At 42.9% G+C, this 26,616-nt stretch overlaps 1 protein-coding gene across 1 annotated transcript in view; it reads left to right on the top strand.

Annotated features, from left to right (window-relative positions):
- LOC149441346 (solute carrier family 71 member 1-like) overlaps positions 1-26,616 on the top strand; it is a 61,727-nt gene that overhangs the window by 7,851 nt on the left and 27,260 nt on the right. The window contains exons 2-5 of the mRNA XM_089657463.1: positions 18,147-18,242; positions 18,322-18,384; positions 18,490-18,617; positions 18,971-19,085. Of these exons, the coding sequence (XP_089513589.1) occupies positions 18,147-18,242; positions 18,322-18,384; positions 18,490-18,617; positions 18,971-19,085 (402 nt within the window). The remainder of the gene's footprint in view (positions 1-18,146; positions 18,243-18,321; positions 18,385-18,489; positions 18,618-18,970; positions 19,086-26,616) is intronic.

The raw sequence follows: 26,616 nt of genomic DNA, 5'->3' as shown, positions 1-26,616 counted from the left end.
TTTTATCATACCCGGGATGTTTACTAGACTCTTGCTCGGACAGATTTCAGTGAGTTATTTCTAAAAATTACAGGCCTACAATAAAAAAACTACATATTTCCATGCAAAAAAATGTACCGCTTTGAGCACAGAAATATGGACATAATCATACCGCTAGGGAGGTTAAAGAAGAGGTTGTAAGGAGCAAAGCAGGCTGCAGAATAAAGGCACAGAAGAACAGGGACAGGTAAGTGTGACTTGTTAGGGGAAATGGAAGTGTATATAATCCCTAATAATGAACTTACTCATTTTTGGTCTGTTAAATACACCATTGAACATGTTTTGTTATATTTAGTGAGGTCAAAAATACCGGCTGATCCTGCTGGAAATCTGTGATCTATGCCTGGGTAGCACTATTATTAGTTACAATGTTCTGAGCGATCTTTGAGGACTGTAGAGCACCTCTCCCTCTATGTTGTGGATATCGGGATAGGGGAAGGTGTTCTGTAGTCCTGTTCTAGGGTGACAATACGGATCCTCCCAAAAATATAGTACAATGGGAGAGTGTTGTCCACTAGGACAGAAAATGTGATCCTGGCAGGATCACCAAATAAAAATAAAGGGAAAAAGGTCTAAAAACAAAACTTGTGCATCCATCTGTAGACTGATAAGCTGCAATATACTATATTGTAATTTTATTGTATTTAGATATTTTAAGAGGCTGCAATGTATCCCTGTAAGTGTATCTCCTCTAATCTTGGAGTTAAACATTGGGGCATAGCTATAAAGCAGTAATGTGACTTTCAGCAAACAGTAATTGGTCATCAAAGAGCAGAGCATCACTCCCGTGGTAACATGTACACACCCCTGTCCAGCTGCTGTGCTGTCTTCAATCATCTGATCATGTGCAAGCAAAAGCGGTTTTCTTTTTTTTTTTTTTCTTGCATGTAGTTTAGTATTAAGTTAAAGCTAGGTGAATATACTGGACTCCTTTATTAAATTAACCCCAGTATTTGAGGCTTGTATCTGGTGTGAATGTGCCCTTTGTGCAGGAGGCAGCAGGTGGATTGTGACCACGGCCTTGCCACCCATGAGGCCTATTGAGATGTCACTCATGGAGACATGGTGGAGGCAGCACTAAGACCAGTATGCCCGTACTGGACACTCTGTACTCAGCGCATCTCGGTAAAATCAAGGCTCATCATTACTGAGCTGTCTGTTCAGCCACTGTGCCTGTCACCTGCGATGCTAAGCCTGTTAAAAATGCAGGTTCAGTCTCACTGCTAGTCACTACGCCTGTCAGTGTTGATGGGCTCAACAGCCAGGCAGGAACTCTGCCTAAGCTGGCCATAGGTGGATTGAAATGTGAACAGTTCAGCAGAGACTGGACAAATTGTGATACCTATTTGGCCATGCCTGTTTGACAGTCGTTCATTAGATGAACTTTTGATGAACAGGCTTGTTGGAAAACTTTTCTCAATCAGCAGCTACAGCCACTGACCAGTGCATTCCGATAGCAAAGAGTCCCATGCACACACACACAGGCAGTGCTATCTACAGTAAAAAGAATACAGAAAGTGCAGCACTAAAACCTTACTGATTAAAAATATTTAAAAGTGAAATCCACCATAAATGTCTGTGCTCAAATTAAATCCACAATACAAAGTGCTTGCAAACGTCAAACGCCATTCATCCAATGAGACCGGAGGGAGAAGTGACACCTCACAATTCCTAGTGACAACAAAGGTGAGTAGGAGCTCCTACCGGAGCTGTTGGGCTTTCAAACTAATGAAAAGCCAGCAGTGCTTTAGGGCTTAACCCCAAACCTATCCATGATTGATGACATAACAGTGCTCCAACTTGTGGTTCCACGCCAACTTCACTTCCCACCAATGAGGGCATGCAAAATAGAAACGCGAATGGAAGTCAGACAGGGCAGGCAGTAAGTGCAAACAAACAAAAACAGGACTCATCCTTATGGTGGACTCCAATCACTTCTTCTGGCCGATAACATATGTCTACTGCTCTGCAAACATCAGGGTCACAGCTGTCATAGGAGCAGTAGAGTTGCCTTTATTTTCAAGCACTAATTGACAGCAAAGTGTTAGGTCACTTTCAAACTGATCCATAGTAAAAACGCATATACAGGTGCCTGTTTGATGTCTTTTTGCCGCATTTTCAATGCATTTCTGTGGGGTGGTGCATTTTTGGTGGTTGTTTGTTTTTGTTTTTTTCAGACCAGTGTGAAGACATTCATAGACATACATAGGGCAGTAATTTTTCTTCAGCTTTTCCTATGCTTTTTTTTTAACGAAAAGTGCTTTAAAAACTCTTCAGTGTGAAAGCAGCATTAAAGCACAGTGGATGTGTGGATGCGGGATTCCATTCTGTTTTTATTATCAGCTGTAGATGTTGATGCCTGTTGGGGAAGTAGCTGGGTTTTAGGGCAAAGACTGGAGCAGTTTTGTTTGGTGATTAAGCTTTGCTGCATTTTTAAAAAGTTGCCACTACACATATGGCAGAAGTTTCTGTAAACACTAAGGCCCCATTTGCAGTATTTTGAAGCTCAACACTCCAAAAAGCTCAACATCTAAAAGCACAGTAAATGTGGTGGTGGCTGTGGCATTCCAATGGTGGCTGTTCACATATCAGTGCACACATATATTTAGCTGGATACCTGATGCTCTAAAAGCTGCATGAGCTATTTTCGACGCAGATTTGGGCATTTTTGGCCCCATTAACATTAATGGGAAAGCCTGCAAACACTAGAATCGAGCTTTTTTTTTTTTTTTTTTTTTTTTTTTTTTTTATCATGTAAGAACTAATCACCCTTCCCCCTCCCCCAGTGCTTTCTATTGCCTAAGGGCCAGTTCACACTACATGCATTTCAGTTGATTTTTTTTCTGCATCCAAAACACACAAAGCAGGTTATATGGTTGTCAGTGTCATAGTTCACATCAGTGCTTGCAGTTTCAGTGCGTTCCACTTGCAGAACAAAAGGTAGAACAGGCTGCATTTTTTTCTGCACATATCTGTACTGGAACGTGATAAAACGCAGTGGAATGCACATGTCCCTATTTATTTTGAAGAAAAAGAGAGGGGAAAAAAATGAACTGGAACGCATAATTAACGCACTGGAACGTGTCAAAAACGCACCAGAACGCGCCAAAAAAAGTGCACGCAGAAACGCCTCTGGACTGCATTTCTATAGCGTGAAACGACCCTAAAACAAAAATGCTAAAGTTTGAATACACATGTAAAACACTTGAAATAGACTTCTAAAGCGCTCATATACGTGTGCAAAAATGCTCATATAAAAGGGCCTGAAAATTGCTGGTCTCAGGTGTGATCAATTCAGGTTAGCTTTTATTTGAATGTGTTCCACAGTACATCCAGAGCCTGGCCTACAAATAGATGTTTTCATAAAATCCAGAGATTTGTTTTATTTCTAAGGTTTGTGACCACTTCCATTGGTTTACAAAGGAAATAAAGGCAATTGCAAGGCCAAAAATGAGACTTCTTTTCTCTATCCTGTGATTGCATCATCAGAAGTGAGCCTTCATTTCCACTTTTTTATTTATTTATTATAGGTACTTATATAGTGCCGTCCATTTACGCAGCGCTTTACATATATATTATACATTCACATCAGTCCCTAACCCTCAAGGGGCGTACAATCTAAGGTCCCTAACTTACATTCATGCATATACATACTAGGGACAATTTAGACAGGATCCAATTCACCTACCAGCATATCTTTGGAGTGTGGGAGGAAATCGGAGTTCCTGGAGGAAACCCACGCAGACACAGGGAGAACATGCATACTCCAGGCAGGAGGTGCCGTGGCTGGGATTCGAACCAATGACCCTAGTACTGCCAGGCGGAAGTGCTAACCATTTAGCCACTGTGCTGCCCTTTTATTTACTTATGTAGACATCCAGGCATTGTGAATTCTACCACCACTCACCAGATGTGTTGACCTCAGAAAAAAGGTTCACATGCGCATATTTAAAAATGCTATATTTGTGAGGTTCCCCCGTCACCAGATAATTCAGATGTGAGCTCAATGAATTATAAGACCTCATTTGTGTATAGAGGCCAATATGTGCTTAAAATCCTTAGTGGCCAGTATGCTTGGAAAGATTCCTCTGTGTATGGATACCTCTGTCCCAGTGATGTAATCCTACAAAGAGAGAGGACACTCCCATAGTGCAGCAGTATTCATTTATTAAAACCAACATTCACGCTAAAATCAATTAAAGTCAGCAACAAAACTTACATGAAACGTTGTCGGCCAATCAAGAGACAACAGAGTGTGATGTCTGAATGCAAAGGTCACCCCTACACATTTTGTGGTTGTATTTAGGACTTGCAGTATACATGTATTTTTTTTTCTAGTAGAGTGCTATCACCACAATTAAACAATTCATTTAAATAATTTGTTACTTTTTTCATAGCTTCTTAAAATATTGAGCCATGCTTTTTTTGGTTTAAAGTTAAAAGCTGTCTTTTATAAATGGTATATTGGAAAAAAAATGGTTAAGTGTATAATTTGTGTTTTTATTAGCAATGCTTATTCTCTTATTGAATGCAGCTGCCAGTTGTTAGAATTACTGTGGATGTTGTTCTTTTGCATCTCCATAGGGCTTGGTAACAGCTCAGCTGGACAATTTACAGACCAGTGTAATATGGCAGGCAGTTTAATTTTAAACCCTACATTAATGGATAACCAAACATAAGCACTGGGCTGATAAAGGGTTAATGCTTTTAGTGAAAATCCGTGGTGTCTGAAACATTGCCAATATGAAAGCGCCATACAGAGCAAATATTAACTCAGGAACAGGTTACTGTTGTTCATTGCCTCTACCCCCAGCTGTAGTCGTGACACTCCACTATGCTTTGTGTTGTTCACCATTTTCCATTATCCTTTTTGTAAAGTTACTCTACATCTAGAAAAAAGAAAAAGGGATAGGGGAAGGGGATCTGAACCAGGCCAAAATGGTGTGGTTTTTTTTTTTGTTAACATCCACATTCTGACTGACACTGACAATATTGGAATGATTAGAAAATGTCTCATATATTAACCACTTTAAGACCAGACCTATTCTGACATTTCTCACATATATGTAAACCTCAGCATTTTTTGCTAGAAATTTACATAGAACCCCCAAACATTTTATATATTTTTTAAGCAGAAGCCCTAGAGAATAAAATGTTGGGTTCTACAATTTTGTATGTCACATGGTTTGCAAACACAATATAATATCCATCTTTTTGGTAAAATATAAAAGATGATGTGATGCCGATTAAAGAGACACCAAACATGTCATGGTTTAAAATTACAAACGCCATGTTACAACAAACTTTTTTTTTTTCTTTTCATTTTATTTCTTTTTTCTTTTGCACTGTCTCCTTAATTTTTTTTTTTTTTTTATCAACAACTTTATTGCTGTCACAAGGGGTGAACAACATCACAACATCCTTGTGTTATTACTGAAAGATCTGAGTCTATTAGACCCCAGATCTCTTCTCTGCCCTTAATAAATAATCATCCCTTCTGGTTTCTTAGATCCTAGAGATGATCGGGGATGTTCCCCTCCTTAATCATATCTATGGACAGCTGGCGGAACTGCCAACAGAACTATCTGTAAAAGTGGCTAATTAGCTGCTAGGATCACTTTTACAAAAAGTCCATCGCCGCCTGAAAACAAAAATACTGGAATGATGCATGTAGCTGCAGGCATCATCCCAGTATAAACACTTAACCGCTTGCCACCCTGCCACTGTGTATTTACGTGTGCAGGGCGGCAGTGGAGCGCAAAACCACGTTTTAAAACGGGTTCCACGCTCCCGACACTTTCGCCGGCAGGGGGCGCAAGCTCCCGCCGACCCGCGGGTGACACTATTTGATCCAGGAGGGATCAATCATTAGATTTCAGCCAGTGATTTCTGGCTGAAATCACATGATCGGTCCCTGTCCTATCCTGTCCTGTGTTGACATACACAGGGCAGGATATGATGTCATTCTTCTCTGCCTGGACACATTCCGTTCCAGACAGAGAAGAAGACATCCAAAAAGTGAGTACACAAGCACTACACTACAGTTAGAACACACTAGGACACATTTAACCCCCTGATCGCCCCCCCCCCCCCTCCAGTTAACCCTTCACTGCCCTGTCACCAGTGTTACTGATCAGTGTCGCTGGCGACTTCCGATAGAGTTAGCGCCTCTCCCAGATAGCGCCAGTTTGCCCGCCAGTACACCAGTAATCCCGTTTAACCCCTTGATCGCCCCCCCCCCCCTCCAGTTAACCCCTTCACTGCCCTGTCACCCAGTGTCACTGATCAGTGAACCAATTTTTACTGATCACTGTATCAGTGTCGCTGGCGACTTCCGATAGAGTTAGCGCCCCTCCCAGATAGCGCCAGATTGCCCGCCAGTACACCAGTAATCCCGTTTAACCCCTTGATCGCCCCCCCCCCCTCCAGTTAACCCCTTCACTGCCCTGTCACCCAGTGTCACTGATCAGTGAACCAATTTTTACTGATCACTGTATCAGTGTCGCTGGCGACTTCCGATAGAGTTAGCGCCCCTCCCAGATAGCGCCAGATTGCCCGCCAGTACACCAGTAATCCCGTTTAACCCCTTGATCGCCCCCCCCCCCTCCAGTTAAACCCTTCACTGCCTGTCACCCAGTGTCACTGATCAGTGAACCAATTTTTACTGATCACTGTATCGGTGTCGCTGGCGACTTCCGATAGAGTTAGCGCCCCTCCCAGATAGCGCCAGATTGCCCGCCAGTACACCAGTAATCCCGTTTAACCCCTTGATCACCCCCCCCCCCTCCAGTTAACCCCTTCCCTGCCCTGTCACCAGTGTCACTGATCAGTGAACCAATTTTTACTGATCACTGTATCAGTGTCGCTGGCGACTTCCGATAGAGTTAGCGCCCCTCCCAGATAGCGCCAGTTTGCCCGCCAGTACACCAGTAATCCCGTTTAACCCCTTGATCGCCCCCCCCCCCTCCAGTTAACCCCTTCACTGCCCTGTCACCCAGTGTCACTGATCAGTGAACCAATTTTTACTGATCACTGTATCGGTGTCGCTGGCGACTTCCGATAGAGTTAGCGCCCCTCCCAGATAGCGCCAGATTGCCCGCCAGTACACCAGTAATCCCGTTTAACCCCTTGATCGCCCCCCCCCCCTCCAGTTAACCCCTTCACTGCCCTGTCACCAGTGTCACTGATCAGTGAACCAATTTTTACTGATCACTGTATCAGTGTCGCTGGCGACTTCCGATAGTGTTAGCGCCCCTCCCAGATAGCGCCAGATTGCCCGCTAGTACACCAGTAATCCCATTTAACCCCTTAATCTCCCCCCCCAGTTAACCCATTCACTGCCCTGTCACCAGTGTCACTGATCAGTGAACCGATTTTTACTGATCACTGTATCAGTGTCGCTGGCGACTTCCGATAGTGTTAGCGCCCCTCCCAGATAGCGCCAGATTGCCCGCCAGTACACCAGTAATCCCGTTTAACCCCTTGATCACCCCCCCCCTCCAGTTAACCCCTTCACTGCCCTGTCACCAGTGTCACTGATCAGTGAACCAATTTTTACTGATCACTGTATCAGTGTCGCTGGCGACTTCCGATAGTGTTAGCGCCCCTCCCAGATAGCGCCAGATTGCCCGCTAGTACACCAGTAATCCCATTTAACCCCTTAATCTCCCCCCCAGTTAACCCATTCACTGCCCTGTCACCAGTGTCACTGATCAGTGAACCGATTTTTACTGATCACTGTATCAGTGTCGCTGGCGACTTCCGATAGTGTTAGCGCCCCTCCCAGATAGCGCCAGTTTGCCCGCCAGTACACCAGTAATCCCGTTTAACCCATTGATCGCCCCCCCCCTCCAGTTAACCCCTTCACTGCCCTGTCACCCAGTGTCACTGATCAGTGAACCAATTTTTACTGATCACTGTATCAGTGTCGCTGGCGGCTTCCGATAGAGTTAGCGCCCCTCCCAGATAGCGCCAGATTGCCCGCCAGTACACCAGTAATCCCGTTTAACCCCTTGATCACCCCCCCCCCTCCAGTTAACCCCTTCCCTGCCCTGTCACCAGTGTCACTGATCAGTGAACCAATTTTTACTGATCACTGTATCAGTGTCGCTGGCGACTTCCGATAGAGTTAGCGCCCCTCCCAGATAGCGCCAGCTTGCCCACCAGTACACCAGTAATCCCGTTTAACCCCTTGATCGCCCCCCCAGTTAACCCCTTCACTGCCCTGTCACCAGTGTCACTGATCAGTGAACCAATTTTTACTGATCACTGTATCAGTGTCGCTGGCGACTTCCGATAGTGTTAGCGCCCCTCCCAGATAGCGCCAGATTGCCCGCCAGTACACCAGTAATCCCGTTTAACCCCTTGATCACCCCCCCCCTCCAGTTAACCCCTTCACTGCCCTGTCACCAGTGTCACTGATCAGTGAACCAATTTTTACTGATCACTGTATCAGTGTCGCTGGCGACTTCCGATAGTGTTAGCGCCCCTCCCAGATAGCGCCAGATTGCCCGCTAGTACACCAGTAATCCCATTTAACCCCTTAATCTCCCCCCCCGTTAACCCATTCAATGCCCTGTCACCAGTGTCACTGATCAGTGAACCGATTTTTACTGATCACTGTATCAGTGTCGCTGGCGACTTCCGATAGTGTTAGCGCCCCTCCCAGATAGTGCCAGTTTGCCCGCTAGTGCACCAGAAATCCCATTTAACCCCTTGATCGCCCCCTCCCCCCCCCAGTTAACCCCTTCACTGCCCTGTCACCAGTGTCATTGATTACAGTGAACAGATTTTTACTGATCACTGTATTAGTGTCACTGGTGACTTCCGATAGTGTTAGCGCCCCTCCTAGATAGCGCCAGTTTGCCCGCTAATGCACGGGATTTTTTTTACCAAAAACATGTAGCAGAATACATTTTGGCTTAAATTTATGACTAACTTTGAGTTTACGATATATTTTTTATAGCTGAAAGTAGAAAATATTGTTTTTTTTCAAAATTTTTGTGGTTTTTTTGTTTATAGCGCAAAAAATAAAAAGCGCACAGGTGATCAAATACCACCAAAAGAAAGCTCTATTTGTGTGAAAAAAAGGACGTAATTTTCGTTTGGATGCAGCATTGCATGACCGCGCAATTATCATTTGCGTTAGTGCAGCGCTGTATAGCAAAGAAAGGCATAAATTACAGTATCTATACCATAGTTTGTAGACGCTATAACTTTCACACAAAGCAATCAATATACACTTATTGGGATTTTTTTTTACCAAAAACATGTAGTAGAATACATTTTGGCCTAAATTTATGACTAACTTTGAGTTTACGATATATTTTTTATAGCTGAAAGTAGAAAATATTGGTTTTTTCAAAATTTTTGTGGTTTTTTTGTTTATAGCGCAAAAAATAAAAAGCGCACAGGTGATCAAATACCACCAAAAGAAAGCTCTATTTGTGTGAAAAAAAGGACGTAAATTTTGTTTGGGTACAGCATTGCATGACCGCGCAATTATCATTTGAATTAGTGCAGCGCCAAACAGCAAAAAAAGGCCTGGTCATTAAGGGGGGTAAATCCTCTGGGGCTCAAATGGTTAAACTCCCACGATGTACCTGTACATCGCAGGGGCTGATTTGGCAGAATATAGGGTCCTTTCATCAGTTCAGTCATACTTTTTACATAAGTTTGCACATCTGTCATCAGTTCAGTTCAGTTTACATCAGTCTGCACTTCAGCTCAGCTTTGCCTACATCCGTTTTTGCATCCTTCTTTTTTTTTATTTGTTGAAGAAACAAATCAAATTCAGGTGACAAAAGTATAAACAAAAAATATGCTTCTTGCCTGAAAACAGATGGCATCCACTTACATCTGTTCAGATCTGTCTAAACAGCAAAGGAGGCAGCCTGCCTTGTTCAGGTTAAAAACGGGTCGATAAGTTCCGATATGTGCATTTGTAACTGCCGCTTTGTGAGTATATCTGTTGGTTAATAAATTCACGTTGTTTTACAATGTCACACTGTGTGCGGTTTGTTTTTCTCTCACGTATATAGCATATGGTGCATTTTGGAAGGTCTGAGGAGAGTATCCTGAATGTGGCTGTCTACCCTGATACCCATATATGTGGGATAAGCTCAGCTGACCTCCATGTAATAAGGGGTCTAGTTATTTGGTAAGGAGTGCCATTTTTTTGTGGTGCTGGTAAAGTATTGGCTTGGGACTGCAATTCTCATGGTGTGCTGACACTTCAGTTTTATTTGGACTTGTTTCCTCTAAAAGTTCACAGTAGATTTTGGGACTTATTTGTTTGCCTAATTTTTCATTTCTCTGCAACACTTTTTTTTTTGAGAAGGGGGGGGGGGTTCACTATTTATATATTTAAAGTGATGGCTATATATATATTATTTAAAGAGTCAGACACTGCTCTCAGTTTGACAGTTGTGCAGGTGCACGGCCCAACGGCGCAAATGCATGGAACAGCTGTGCATCCCCGTGCAGATAAACACAGGCATATGGTTATGTACATCCTGTGTGACCCATTCGCACCTACATATCTTGGTTACTGCCTGCACCTAAATGTAAATGGATTCTAAAAAAAATTGTGCTCTATATACTTTTCTATGATCTTGTTTTAATCTCATAAATGTTGCATTTTTATATATCTTTGTTTAGTCCTTTTGCAGACATTAACAGTTACCCATAGAAATCTTCACCACCTCAACCCTTCTCTTCTCTACTACTGACCACCTCTATGACCTATCATCCCTGTCCTGACCAGATCTAGCCACTTCTGTCTACAACAGTTCACTGTCCTCCTTCCTAGACAATCTCACCCCCCTCACTACATACACAGTCAGGCCCCGACCCCTACAACCTAGGGTTGCCACCTCATCCCTTTAAAACCAAACACATATTAATTACAGGTTCTGAGGGTAATTTATTTCAGATAAAGACCTAAGTGAGTTTAATTACCACCTTAGTCAGAACCTGTGTAATTAATATTTGTTCAGTTTCAAAGGGATGCGGTGGCAACTCTACTACAACCTTGGTAAACAGATGATACCAGAGGTCTCAAAAAACATAGCTGCGCTCTTGAGCGTCTGTGGTGTAAGACTAAGTCTTAGACTTCAACCAATATAAATCTGCCCTCCATAAATACAATTCTTGCCTCCACACTGCCAAGCAAACCTATTTTTTACCCTCCCCCATTAAATCACTCACTGCCCAGGAGATCGCCAGTCACTTCAAAAAGAAAATCGATACAATTCATGAGGAGATCTCTGACGCGCAGAAACCTCCCCTACATAACACTCCTCATCCACAGGGACAATCACTACTTCCTGCATTCAGCCCCACTACTGTAGATGAGTTTGCTAAACTTTTTTTTCGAATGCACACTTAACCACGTGCCCCCTGGACCATGTTCCATCGCAAATGCTACGGTCACCCTCTGGCTCTATCCTACACTCTCTAACTTTCATCTTCAATCTCTCCCTCTCTTCCGGTATCTTCCCCAATTCTCTAAAACATGCACTACTCACCCCCATACTTAAAAAGCCCTTACTAGACCTCCCCAATCTTGACAACCTACATACCATTTCGTTACTTCCCTTTTCCTCCAAACTCCATGAACGCCTGGTCTACAACCAGCTGAGCAACCACCTCACTGTGAATAACCTTCTTGATCCCCTTCAGTGTGGATTTCGCTCTCAGCACTCCATGAAAACTGCTCTCCTCAAACTTACAGACAATCTACTAATGGCTAAAACCAATGGACACTATTCTGTACTCCTACTCCTGGACCTCTCTGCTGCCTTTGACACAGTGGACCACTCCCTCCTTCTTAAACTCTACTCCTTTGGTCTCCATGACTGTGCCCTTCGTTGGTTCTCATCCTACCTATCCCACCGCACCTTCAGTGTCACTTACAATTCTACTTCCTCCTCTCCTCTTCCTTTCTCTGTTGGGGTTCCCCAGGGTTCTGTTCTTGGACCCCTCCTATTCTCAATCTATACCTCCTCTCTGGGTCAACTGATTGCCTCCCATGGCTTTCAATACCATTTCTATGCTGATGACACCCACATCTTTCTCTCTACCCCTCAGCTCACTCCAGTCTCCTCATGCATCACTAATCTACTAACAGACATATCAACCTGGATGTCTCACCACTTCCTGAAAATGAATATGTCCAAAACTGAGCTCATAATATTTACTCCCCTACGTGCCCCTTCCACTGACTTCTCTGTGAAAATCAACGGCTCAACCATCAACCCATTCCCACATGTCAGAGTGCTAGGTGTAATCCCAGACTCTGAACTGTCTTTTCGGCTCCACATCCAATTGCTGTCCAAAGCTTGCCACCTCAACCTCTGAAACATCTCCAAAATACTCCCCCTTCCTAACCAAAGACACAACAAAGCTTCTTACTCACTGGTCATCTCCCGCATTGACTACTGCAACTCCCTCCTCTCTGGCTTGCCTTTGCATAGACTATCCCCCCTCCAGTTCATTATGAATGCTGCTGCCAGACTCATCCACCTTACTAACTGCCACCTTTCTTTGCCAGTCCCTCCACAGGCTCCCACTCACCCAACGAATAAAATTCAAGATACTTACAACAACTTATAAAGCCATCCACAACTCAGCCCCTAGTTACATCACCAACCTGGTCTCAAAATACCAACCAAATCGTTCTGTTCGTTCCTCCCAAGACCTCCTGCTCTCTAGCTCCCTTGTCACCTCTTCCCATGCCTCATCTCCAGGATTTTTCCAGAACCACTCCTATTCTCTAGAACTCACTCCCCAATGTGTCAGACTATCTCCATCTCTGTCCACGTTTAGACGATCCCTGAAAACTCATCTCTTTAGAGAGGCCTATCCTACCCCCACCTAACAACTGTACGTGTATTTTGTCCATTAGCCCATCCCTCACAGTTATTACCTTTTTGTATCTCTCGACCCTCCCTCTTAGATTGTAAGCTCTATCGAGCCGGGCCCTCTGAATCCTCCTGTATTAATTTGTATTGTACTCTCTGCCCTTATGTTGTAAACTGCTCGCGCTATTTAAATCCTGTATTATAATAATAATTGTTTTATGGAAGTTAAGAGTTCACACAATACCATTTTACAGACTGTTTCTTCAAAGTTTAATTTTTATGTTTCAAAGCTACAGTGATCACATCAGTGTTAGCAGAAAGTCATGTGGCTTCTAAGCCACTGATTGTGGACTGCTTGCTTTACAGATATAGAAGGATTTACCATGTAGCTAAAGGTTTCTTTTGCTGAAAGTGTTTTGAAACATATGAAAGTTACTCCATAATGCTTCCAAATCCCTGGTGCCCCACCTGTGGCCCTCCTTACCTAGATGCTTAAAGTAATTGTAAACTCAATTTATTTATGTGTTTTAAATAACAGACAGGTTTATACTTACCTGCTTTGTGCAATGGAATTGCACAGAGCGGACCGGATCCTCCTCTGAGGAGTGAGGGTTCAGGAAAGTAAAAGTGGAGGCAAGGGGGGATACTTTTAACTAAACATATTTTACCTTATGGAATGAAATGCATTAAGGTAAAAATGTTTAGGTTTTAGAACCACTTTAAACTGGTCATTCACTGATACTGTGTGTTACAGTCCCTCCTCAACAGCAGTTGATTGATGGACTGACTTCTGTAGAGCAGACAAGCTAGAAAGCTTTTCTCAATCAGCTGCTGCAGCCAATTGGGAGCAGTAGGAGCTGCTGTCAGAATACATTGTTGAGGGGCATGGGGGATTCCTCCATCCACCTTGATTGTCTAGATGGAGAAATCGTTTTTTTTTTTTTTTCTCTAAGGACTCGTTCACACTTGGCTGTTTTACCAACGCTTGCCAAACGCCCCTATAGAGTTTGGTAAGCGTTGGTCCGGCGTTTGCGGAGCGTTTTTTAACGCTCGGCAAACGCTCCACAAACGCCACATGCGCGGTTTAGCGGTGGTTGCTAGTTGTTTGCCGAGCGTTAATAACGCCCCACAAACGCCTTTAATGCAGTTTGAGTGGTGTTACCGCTCCGCAAATGCCCCGCAACCACGTCGCAACCGCACCGCAAACGCCGGGCGTTTGCGGAGCAGCACCATAGACGAGAATAAGAGGCTTCAACGCCTCCTGACTTGACCAGAGGCGTCCCTTTTGCCGCGACGCAAACGCTCCCGTTAGAATAGCACCATGTGCTGTAATGTGCAGGATTGGCAGAGGCATTTGGGAAGCGGTAAAAACGCTTCCCAACCGCCTCTCTGCCGCCTGCACACAACGCTAGTGTGAACGTAGCCTTAGAGTGCATAGCCAGCTTTATTCAAGCTAGTAAATCCACTACTCATGTTTGTGTTTCTCCAGCCTATGACTGTTTCCTGAACTCTGCCCCAGTCTCCAAAAATTTCTATACAGTCTCTGACCATTCTTGCAGTATGTTTGCTGTCTTTTGACAATGTTTTTTAGCATACTGTAGTTTCTGACCATTTTTTTTGGCATTACATTCCCTGAATGCTGCGTGGCTTTTTGGTGGCCCACTTTATCAAGAAAATTGACCATCACTGTTCCATATTATCTTCACAGTCTTTGTCAGAACTCTCTTCCCTTACTGTTTTTGTGATTTGTCTAAAGCTGGCTAAACATGGCTTGCTTCTTCTTCCCTTTTTTTTTTTTTTTTTTTTTTAAATCAGCCAGCTGGCCAGCTGAATGGGAAAAAATAACAAGTCAAAATTATTTCTGACCTTGCATTTCTTTTCTTTTCCTGAGCCCGCTACACAAATTCTACACTACATGGTTTCACTGGTGGGACTTCTCCTACTCTGAGTATAAACTACTTGCTGGCTCGACCCCCTCAATTCGCTGTGCCTTAACACACAAGAATATCGGACGAATGATTGTCCATTTTGTTTTTTCTGGAGGGGTGGGGGGGGTTGGATGCTATTCTCATATCAAAAGTGAAGTAGTTACTAAAGTTGCAAAAATTATTGTATCTAAATTTGAAACTTATGCAATGTATTTGTATTGTACTGATTAACTACCTCCCGTCTGCCGTATTGACAAATGATAGACACAGGAGATCACCGATTGCGGTAAAGAGCCGATGACGTAGGCTCTTTACCACGTGATCACTTGTGTCCAATCACAGCCGATTACATGTAAACAGGAAATGCTGGTTATTGGCAGTCAGAGGAGAGCCAATAAGCAGCAATCTTCACAGGAGACATCCACACTGATAAGCAGGGCACTGATAATCAGTGCCCTGTTTATTAGTGCTGCCTCTAAGTGCCCATCAATGATGCCCTTCAGTGCCTCTTCATCAGTGCAGTTTATTAGTACCCTTAGTACCCATCAGTGCCGCCTCATCAGTGAAGGAGAAAAATTGCTTAGTTAAAAAAATTTATAACAGAAACTAAGAAAAACGTTTTTTTTTTTCTTCAAAATTGTTTGGTCTTTTTTTTGTTTGTTTTTAGCAAAAAATAAATTTCAGTGGTGATTAAATACCACCAAAAAAGCTCTATTTTTGTCAAAAAATGATAAAAATTTCATATGGATATATAGTGTTGCATGACCGCTCAATAATCATTCAAATTGCGACAGCACTGAAAGCTGAAAATTGTTCTGGGCAGGAATGGGGTGAAAGTGCCCAGTAGGCAAATGGCTAAATGAAAATTGTACGAGAAACATTTTTCATGCTTGTCCCCTCTAATGATTTCAGATGAAAGCTGTGTACTAACAATCAGATTATCGTACGATCACTTCAAAAGCGGTATTTTTTTTGCACGATTTTCTGATTATGCGTACTAGGCTTTAGTGCCCTGCTTCCATTCTGCCCCCTTTCTGTTAACTAACGCACTTCTCCAACTTAATGGTGCCTTCATAATGTGGTGATGTTTGCACGGTGTTCCCTCCCATCTGGCGCAATCAGTCAGTTAGCTCCTTCCCTATCTCTTCCCCTTTTCCAACTCTATTTCTTCCTTATCCCTTCCCTGCCATTTAGATTACTCCCTCTAGTTAATCCCCCTCTTCCTTGGATACCCAATTTAGAGCCCCCAGGTGACGACACTACATACCGTGTTTCCCCGAAAATAAGAATTTTATTTGGCTCAAAAAAACACACTAGGTCTTACTTTCGGGGTAGGTCTGAGGGGGTGCAGAGGTGAGCTGCAGGCAGTTGTGGATGATGGTTACTATGGAGACGGCCGGTTGATGACAGTTGGGAGCTGCAGTCAGGTGTTGCAGGGGTGATTTGACAGGTGAGTTTCAGACAGGGTGCAGATATGAGCCACAGACAGGGTGAAGGGGTGAGTTGCAGATGGGGAATGCAGAGGTGAGCTGTGGCCAGGGGGGTGCAGAGCTGAGCTGTGGCTGGAGGGTGCAGAGGCAAGCTGTGGGCATGGGGTACAGAGGTGGGTTGCATCTCAGCTCACCTCTGCACCCCCCCCCCCCAGCCGCAGCTCACCTATGCACCCTGTCTGCAACTCACCTGACTCAATTTACCTCTGCAACATCTGACTGCAGCTCACCTTTGCACATACCCCCTCCCCCTCCACTGCTCTCATATGGTTAGCTAGCTTTGCAAAACACAGCTGTCAGCAGCCGGCCCCTCTCTATAGTAATTCCCATTTCGGGTCCTATCTTCCCACACAGTGCACCAAGCGCACTTACTCACTGCTCCACCTCTTCCCCACTGGCCAGTGATCACCCCTGGGGCATCGGCTTCCATGCATTAGGCTGCAGGAGGAGATGCCCCACCCCTAAATACACTGCATACTGCACCCGCAGATATCTATTCCTTCCCTGTTCCACAGTGAGTACAGAGGTAGGGAGGTTCTGTGGGAGCGGATGGTGCTGTCACTTCAGCCGTGCTTCTGTGTTTATAAGAGACAGTAGATATGGGTGTACGCAGGGCCAGTGCCGGAGGAGGCGGAATGGCGTTTCACCACATTCCGGCTGAAATAAAGCCCTGATCACAACTAGGTCTTATTTTCTGGGTAGGTCTTATACTTTAGCAATTCCAAAAATAGCACTAGGTCTTATTTTTGGGGTAGGTCTTATTTTAGGGGAAACAGGGTAGTTCTATTCTTTTTATTTGCTGCCTATACCTATAACAAACTGTGTTGCCATACTTACTACTGAACCTTACGTACCTTAGCTGTGCCTTTTATTTGAGCTTCAGTAGAACTATATACAATGTTACCTCCTTGTTTTCTAGGGGCTTAATGATCATATTGCTAACTCTCATGCCAAAGATTGTGGTTGTCCTTATATCTTCACACTTATGGCCAGCTTTATTAAAGCTAAACTACACTGTATCTGAACGCCACACACCAAGAACGTATTTATTTCATTTTTAATATTCAATGTAAACTCCCCCATCCATGTTTCCATGCTGAGAAATTGCTTTGAACCCCCCCCCCCCCCAGTATATCTGGCCATGGTCATCTTGAGTAAGGGCAGATGATTCATGTAGTAGTTACCTCCTTGAATTCATCTGCCCTTAGCTCAAGCATGCAGATAGGAGGGTGTGCTTAGCTGCAAAATCCCCTCCTCCCCTCCTGTAGACTCCTGGGATGTATGACTATATTATGGCTTAAGTTAGAAGCCAGGAAACAACTAAATAAATGTAAAAAAAAAAAAGTTTAAAACAAGTAAATATGACATACTTTCCTATCTATTATAAAGATGCTAGCAACATAAGGATTACAAATAGTTCATGTAGAGTGAAGAGTGAAGCTCCGCTTTAAGAAGGGGAGTTCAGACAATCTTTGCCTGCTGACATTTTGACAACTTTGCTTGAAAACACACGTCATTTTTTATATATGACTTGTCATTTTCTTTATACTGGTTATGTTATAATGGTGCAAAATTGTAATTTGGTTTATGTTGGCAATATAATATAGGAGGCTGGAACAATGACATTAGATATAAACCGAATTGCTAGCTACGTGTGTGTCTTCTTTCATTTTAAATACCTGACACCAATTTTGGAATTATCAACTCCCAGATCACTATTACATATGGCAAATAAATAATAATTCCTTTACACAGCAAGAACTTGTTAGAGCTATTTGACCTTCTTATAGGTAATACAAATTGACTTCTCTTTTATCTTTACCCAGCGGCAGGGAGTTGGTGAGCCCAGTGTCTACCATGCGGTGGTGGTTATATTCCTAGAGTTCTTTGCCTGGGGTCTGCTGACAACTCCCATGTTAACGGTAAGTAAGCTCACCACCCAGATCTGCTGTAAATACTACATACTTTTCAGGAGAAGGTAATCTGGTGTTTTTCTTACAGGTACTGCACCAGACCTTCCCACAACACACATTTTTAATGAATGGTTTAATCCATGGAGTTAAGGTAATGACATGGCAATGTGTGCCTATGCACATAAAACAGCTACACATTACAGCTTTAGTTTCTTGTGTGTATCTATGCCACCCTAATTCTGCCTCAATTCTTCAGGGACTTCTCTCCTTCCTTAGTGCCCCCCTCATTGGAGCATTGTCAGATGTGTGGGGCAGAAAGTCATTCCTTCTCCTCACTGTTTTCTTCACCTGTGCGCCTATACCTCTGCTCAAGATCAGCCCGTGGTATGTAATGAAGTCGTAGGTAGCTAGCAACAATGTTTTATCGTTTCTCAAATGTACAGCAATTTACATTTCTTTTAGCCACAGTGATAAATGAGACTGCATTTCCCTCTTTTCATTTCTCTATGTAACGTTTTGATATATATATATATATATATATATATATTTTTTATTCTTTGTGAATTTGTATTTCTATATACAACTTATATAGAGAAAGTATGTTTGTCTATTATATTAATGCAGAATGTTCATGTCTTTCTTGCTATCAATATTAGTTATGAATGTGGGATTATGGATTAACTTGTTATCTTAATTTTCTGTATACAACTCTCTGATGCTTTTGGGATTTCCTACAGGTGGTATTTTGCAGTGATTTCTATGTCGGGTGTCTTTGCTGTCACATTCTCTGTGATCTTCGCTTATGTGGCTGATATCACCCAGGAACATGAGCGGAGCACAGCATATGGCCTGGTGAGCTCTACATGTTTTTATTTATTAATTTTTTTATTCTTTAAAGTTCTGTTTTATTAAGTTTTTTGAACAATACAAAAAGTGTCCATGCAGGGGCCCAACACGGCATGTTACAGTCAAATAGAGAAACAAAAACTGAAAGCAAATACAATATCTAGTGTGTTTGGCTCGCATCTTGACTAAAACATGAGCACAAGGAGATATGTATAGTACCCAGCTGGGTCCCCCGACCCCAGCCATCCCCACCTTGTTACCAATTCGTAAGTATCAAAAGCAGTATCGGAGACTCAGGAGGTATCAGACGTCAATGCAGTAGAATCATCATCAAGCCATTTCGATTATACTTTATTGAACGTTTTGGGACAACCCCTATTATAATAGGTATCTTTGTACATTGGGAGGCTAAGGTTAACCAGCTGTTTCCAGAATGCCACTGTAGGTGGGGTAGGCTTTTTCCGGGTGAGTGTGACAAGCTCTACATGTTTACCTCCAAATTTATTTTTTAATCTGTTCTGCCACTCTTGCAATACATATACTCCTGCTAGCTCACATATTCAGGCTCTTGGCTTCAATGCAGTTATGCAGTACAGCTTGGTCAAGGACCTTCCCTGGTTTGGTGAATGGATAGTAAAGAAACAACAACACAATGATGATGTCATCCTTGTATTCTCTCCTCCTGTAAGTATATTCATAGTGTTTTGACTGGCACTACTATACAAGGTAATAGAGCTCAGGTTGGCCCATACTACTGACTCACTCTTTACAATACTAATATCTGTTGTTCACTGGATTACAGGAAGGTAAAATAAAGGAAAAATTACAGTACCAAGATGAATGATTTGTACTAATGTGTTTGGGTTAAGAGTCTTCTTAATTTAAGGAGACCTCTCAAAATGAAATTTACGTATTGATTTTAGTGCAAAGATGTCTTTTACAGGACGCAGGAGTAATGGAGCCATACTTTGATAGATTTGAATGGCTTTGCGAGCATTCTTGTAGCTCATGCTGATAACACTGTTCAACAAATTTTTATTTTTTGCCAGTTTTGGAAACAAAAGGATCCATTTCTTAATGAATTTCACATTCTGAGTTCAAATATAACAATGAAATTTGTCAATTGGCTCTAGTTTTTCTGTAAACGGAAAGTTTTCTACTATAGGCGTAATGACTACATAATGCACAATAATTATATAGATAGATGTCTTTCCACAAATATAAAGCAAGTGATATTGACTACATAACAAAGCCTAAATGGCATAATATATTGCATAGGATTACCAAGAAAAATTATAGCCATAAGCTAAGTTGAATCATTTTAATACTTAGGATTCTCACTAGTTTTGTCTTCAGTTTGTGTCGGTTTTGCTTCTCTTGGCTTTTCTCTTGTATTCGAGGAAAGGGCTATCTCTTACAACTGCACGTGACTACACGCTTCAGGTTCTTCCTCACTTGACTCAACCACGAAGGATTCTGGTGCTTTAGGAATTGGTAGCCCCTCTCCATGAGGAACTGGCCGTATTGCCGATGGAATATTTGGATAGTGCACAGATAAATTTTTCTTCTTATTTAGCCCTTTTACAATTGGAGGCACCATACAAAAGTAACAATTACTAACATGATCTGTTGGCTCTCTCCAAATCATTGGCACAGCGAAAGGCATAGATGCCTTTTTTCCATTCAACCATTGCTCCAGTGCCGTCCCACAAGAATTGCAGCATATATGTGGTGCCCAGCCAAAATACAAGTTGTAGGTTTTCTTAATCATTCCTGTTATCCTCCTTTTTTGTGAGATAAAAGTTATTTCACCGCAGATATAGCAGAAATTATCTGCTTTATTCACACAAGTTCGAGGCATTACTGAGTAGCCTATATAAGCATAAAACGAAATGTAAAGAAGCTGTCGAACTACAATCAGCTACAGATACTGCAGCTTTTATGCAGTGAAGTGATGCAATTAAAGGCTAATATTGCATCATCTCAGTATACATGCAATTTTCTATTGGTCACCAGTATGAATGGCGCAATATGCAGCTGAAGTTGCATCATAATTTTGAATGGCTTACGTCATTAGATGGGTGAATATATCATGGAAACTAGAGCCAATCAACATTTTTTAGGGTCATTTTCGTTTTCAGCACCCCAAAATTATGTAAGATTAGCTAATTTTATGCCCAAAACTTTTTACCTGTTGAACAGTGTAATTGTTTAGCTTCGTACGAACTGGCCACTAAACATGTATGGCTGGTTGCTCCGCTATTGTACTGGGATGATGTACTGGTATATCTTGCAGGAGCTGAACATCTGTGAGCCCCTGCTTGCATACAGTCCAGTGATTGGATGCAACGGATCATGGACAAAAAGGTACAGATTCAGTGGGTTTGACTCTGTGCCATGTGATTGCTGTGATCAAGCATCACATAATATCAATACAGCCCCCCCCCCCCCCCCCCCATTGTCATTTCCCTCTGTGTCAGCTCCATCCTGTCTTTGATCTGACCTGTATATTAACACCTCACCTGTTTTATCCTGCACATATGTACATTAACCCTATTCATCTCTATCCCTCCACTGTATGTGACCCGTACATTAACCCCTTCACTTCCTGATCCCTCTGTATATTTCCTGTGCATTTAATGTATCTAATGCACCATCATCTGGTGCCACGTTTTAATCCCTTTAATACTGGCTTGTTTCTTCTTTTCCAAAAAATTATACCAAAAAAGCAGATCACCTTGTCGATTTCTACTTTCCAAAAGCTGGCAGTTTTTTTTTTTTTTTTAAACTGCCCTGACATTTTCATTTTCTATGTTTCTAAAGAATAAGAGAAATTGAGTGGGTCTTTTTTCTTTTCTTCTTCAATGTTTTAGGGCCAGTTCACAGCATGAATTGCTCAGGAAAGCATTGTGCATTACTATGTGATTCATATGCAATCTGTGTGCTGTGTGAGTTGAATTAGCTGAAATCACGCTGAACCGCACCAAAAATAGTGCATGCACTATTTTACAAAATGCAGAGGCTACTGTACCATGCAATCTGGTGCAGGGAAACACTGTGTTTGCGACCTGTGTTTGGGGTATGGCTAAGTTAACACTGGCACTTGCTGCACAACATAACTGCAGTGCATTCTGAACACTGTGCTGGAAACTATCATGGAACACAGGGATCCTGATCCGCATTCTGGTGTGAACTGATCTTAAGTCTTTAGGACACAACCTGGAGAGAAAGTTGCTCCACCCATTTTCCCAGGAAACACTGTGATCTCAATCTTTAAAAGGCAGGACACTTTCACCGTGGCCTCAGTTGTAGTGTTTCCTCCGCCATGGTGGGAACCATGGGTGGTGCTGTGCTCTCCCCACGTGCAGGAGATTTCGTTGCATACCTTTTTTTTTTTTGCTTTCATTTGTTAGATGGGACTGTTCCAGCACCCCTCTGATGGGTTGGGTGGGGGTTCCGGAGTTCTCTTCCCCTTTTCCTGCCCAGCTTGGGTATTGGCCGGCTGGGGGTCTACAGCTTCTGATCGGGGATGCGGGGCCCTGGAGACTGGTGCAGGGTTTTCATATCTCTGGGACCAGGACAGCGGGTGACGTCACATCCGGGGGAGGTGGGACGTCCGGCAGGACAGGAGCTGCCCTGCACTCTCAAGGTGTACTTCTGTTAGAAGTGCGAGTGGGTGGCAGATGCTTTGTCTGTGGGGCTGTACGGGGGGGGGGGGGGGGGTCTGGACTGATTTTTATTTTTTTTTTCCCCGTGTTCACGGTCTTGTAGTCTGTTGCTTGTGTTTTTGACAGGCAAAAGCCATGCCTCCTTCACCTTCAAAAAAGTGTCCCTCCTGTAAAACCACCCTCAGGGATTCCTGGTCTAATTGTGCAAATCTTGTATAGCAATATATAGTTTGATGAAGCAGGAATCTTCCTTGAGGTGCAAGGATATAATAAAGAATAAAAGCCCCAGTAAATATTAAACACCACCAAAAGAAAACACTATATGTCTCAACAAAATTATTTAAAATTCTAGAACAGGGTTTCTCAACCAGGGTTCCGTGGAACCCTAGGGTTCCTCCAGAGGTTGCCAGGGGTTCCTTGAGCAATGAGGATTTTTTTTGTTCCCACTGACACCATTGATCTTTTTAGCAATCTGTAAGGGAGTAATTCTTCCCAATGACCACAAGCGTGAGGAGCATGTTTCATGAATTGTAGATAGTCAGTCATTTTAGCAGGGGTTCCCTGAGACCGGAAAGTTATGTCAAGGGTTCCTCTGCGTTGAGAAAGGCTGTTCTACAAGTACTTTGAGTACGATGAACACCGTTGATATTAGATCAATATGTGGGGTCCTGTATTTTTTATGCAGTGTTTAGCTGTAGCACATTAGAATCTCCCCAGGGATATCCTTGCGGTGAATTGTGTGCACCTTTTTCCTATTTATGTGTCTCGTATTTATAGAAAAGATGCCTTGTACTAGTAATTGTTTTGAAATGAAAAAAAAAAACGAGAGAAAATTAGCATGTTAGATTCTTCATTATATAGTTGGTAAATGTATCATTTTACTAATATGTGTGTGGTAGCAATAGTAAATTGGCAAAAAAACATACCTCTAATTTATGACTTGCTGCCTCCCCTCTCACCTTTGTACATGATATATCTGGTAATCGCTTTACATACAGCAATATTGAACATGTTGGTAAACCTGCCTTTCCACTTGTATTCTGTGCTTCATAATAATGTGTTGCATCTGGCTGGCAGCATTAATGTTCTCTGTACTTCGCATTACAATAACAGTAAATAAACTTATGTATGCCAAATGTTCTTACTGTTTATACCCTTCTCAGAGCTAGGGAATGGGCACTATGCAGATCACATAGCAATGAATATTTAATGCAAAAACATTACTACTATTGACTCCTGGTTTTTCCAAGGAGCCAAACATTGCAATTCTAACTACATTGCACCTGCTTTTAAGCCATCTAGCCAGAGATCTTCTTCCTAAACGCTGTGGTGCCTGAATACTGGAAGAACATCCAAACTCCATTCAAATAATGCCCTTGGTGAGAACCAAACCCTAGACCCCTATGCTTAACCATTAAGGCTGATTGAAAGATAAAATGGAGATTTAATTTTTATTTGTTTATTTTTATTACTGTTTATTCGAGCCTTGCTCATGTCCTCAGCATAGAGAAAGAGGAATACAGGAAGTGATAGGAAATTCCTCCAAAGTGAGGAAACCCCTATTTGTCACCAGAACAAGTGTCCCTGTTGGTTGATTTACCATCTATTATGTTCTGAGGACAACCAAAAATGTGTGATTTTCTTTTACATTAAAGGATAAGTTCACCTTTGGGAACATGTTACATGTTCCACCCGTTCTTAGGGGGGAACATGTAACCTGTTCCCATAGCCGAAGCAGCACTCGCTGCCGCCGCCCCTCCCTTTGACAGATAGTATGGGGAGAAGTCTTGAAAATGGCATGGCTGCGTGGGGCTCCACCCACATGGCCATGTCACTCATTCACAGAATTCTGTGAAAGAGTGCCTACAAGTGGAACGCCATGGTAGTTCATTCAAGCTTCCTGTCAGAATATCTGCTTGACCATACATCCTGTACGGCTTGTAGATGTTCTGACAGGTCTGCAGGAGACCTGCATGGCATCAGCGAACTACTGATCGCTGGTGCAATGTGTTACAGGCACCTTTTTGGACAAAAATAATAAATGCACATTTTTTTTTTATTTTTTTTTTACCTGCAAAAAAATGCATTTATTAATTTTGTCAAAAAGATGAACATATCCTTTTAAAGTGGTTGTAAAGGCTGAAAGGCATTCTATGCATGAAGGTAAAAACTGTGTGCAGCAGTGCCCCCAGCCCCCTCAATACTTACCTGAGCCCCATTCACGATCCAGTGATGTGAGTGACAGCCTCAGCTGTCCTGGGTCTCTGTCTCCTCATTGGCTGAGACAGCAAGTGAGAGCCATTGACTCCCGCTGCTGTCAATTACAGCCAGTCAGCCAATGAAGAAAGGAGGCGGGATCAAGCCACGCCGTGGACACATGGAACAGCGGGTGCCCCCATAGCAAGCTGCTTGCTGTAGGGGCACCCAACAGGAGGGAAGGGCCAGGAGAGCCTACGGGGGGACCCGAGAAGAGGAGGATCTGGGCTGCTGTGTGCAAAACCACTGCACACAGCAAGTAAGTATAGACATCAGGGATGTGCAATTCATATTGCCCGATGCCCGGGACATGCAGCTTCGGGTGCCGAGCAGGTAGTTTTTTTTTTGTTTTTGTTTTTTTTTGTTTTTTTGCCTTTAGCCCTGCTGCAGGCAAGCAGCAAGGCTCACCTGTCAGGTGGAAGCATTCGGGCGGCAGCACTGCTGTCCAATTTCTTTCACACAGCCACAGTGCCAGCCTCTTCCCCTCTGTCTGCTATGTGTCCCGGGCTCTGCTTGCCCATCTGCAGGCCCGGGACTGGTTCAGTGGGTGCCAGGGGGATGTGGTATAGGGGAGGGAGGAGAGCAGACACATCCACTCCCCTCCCCTTCTTGTCCTGACCCGGAAATGATATGACGTCACTTCCGGGTCTCTGACATATTCCTGGTCATTGAGGCCAGGAAAGAATGTAATGCGATGTGCACTGCATTACATTCAGGGGAGATATCCAGGGTCTTTTAGACCCTGGATGTCTCAAAAAAGAGACACATGAAAACATTGATTGTGATACACGTTACATATATCCGCACACGCCAGAATTAGAGCAATAATTCTAGCACCAGACCTTCGTAAAGCTAAACTGATGACCGATAAGGGGCTTTAAAAGTGCCACCTATAGAAAATATAGGGTACTAAAGTTTGTTGCCATTTCACGAGTGCACGCAAATTTAAGGTTTGACATGTTGGATATCTGTTTACTTGATGCAATCTCATCTTTTATATTTTATAAAAAATTGGATAATTTATTGATTTTTGTGCCCTAAAATTAACTTAAGTGTATTTTTTACTGAAACCTTTGTGATAATATTGTGTGACATAAAAAATTTAAACTATTGTTATTTTATTCTCTAGGATCTCTGATTTCAGAAAAATATATAATGTTGGGAGTTTTGTGTAATCTTCAGGCCTTAAATGATTTTTTAAACATGTGCAAAAAACGCAAAAACAGCTCTGGCAGCAAAAGGGGATAAAGGATAAGCCCGACACTCCCCTTTCCTGACAAGCATCCAATCGGTGCTCATTACACTGCAAGGTCTCTCTCCTCCCTGCTAGTCCCTTGGTGCGGTGCTGGAGACTGGCAGAGAGGGGAGGAGGAGATGAACAGCGCAATGTGAAAAATATTAAACGTTTAAGTCGCCATAAAGCCCCTTTTTGTTTTTAAAAGCCCCAGACATTACTTAACCACTGGCCCTCCTGAGAATTTACCCCTCTTCATGACCAGGCCATTTTTTGTGTTACGGCGCTGCATTACTTTAACTGAAAAATGCGCAGTCGTGCAACGCTGCACCGAAATGAAATTTTATGTCCTTTTTTTCAAATTGAGCTTTTTTTCAGT

The sequence above is a fragment of the Staurois parvus genome, unplaced genomic scaffold, assembly GCF_062004578.1.
Source record: "Staurois parvus isolate SC_StPar_1 unplaced genomic scaffold, SC_StPar_1.0 ptg001003l, whole genome shotgun sequence".
Lineage (NCBI taxonomy): Eukaryota > Metazoa > Chordata > Amphibia > Anura > Ranidae > Staurois > Staurois parvus.
This window is presented reverse-complemented; position numbering and strand designations above follow the sequence as displayed.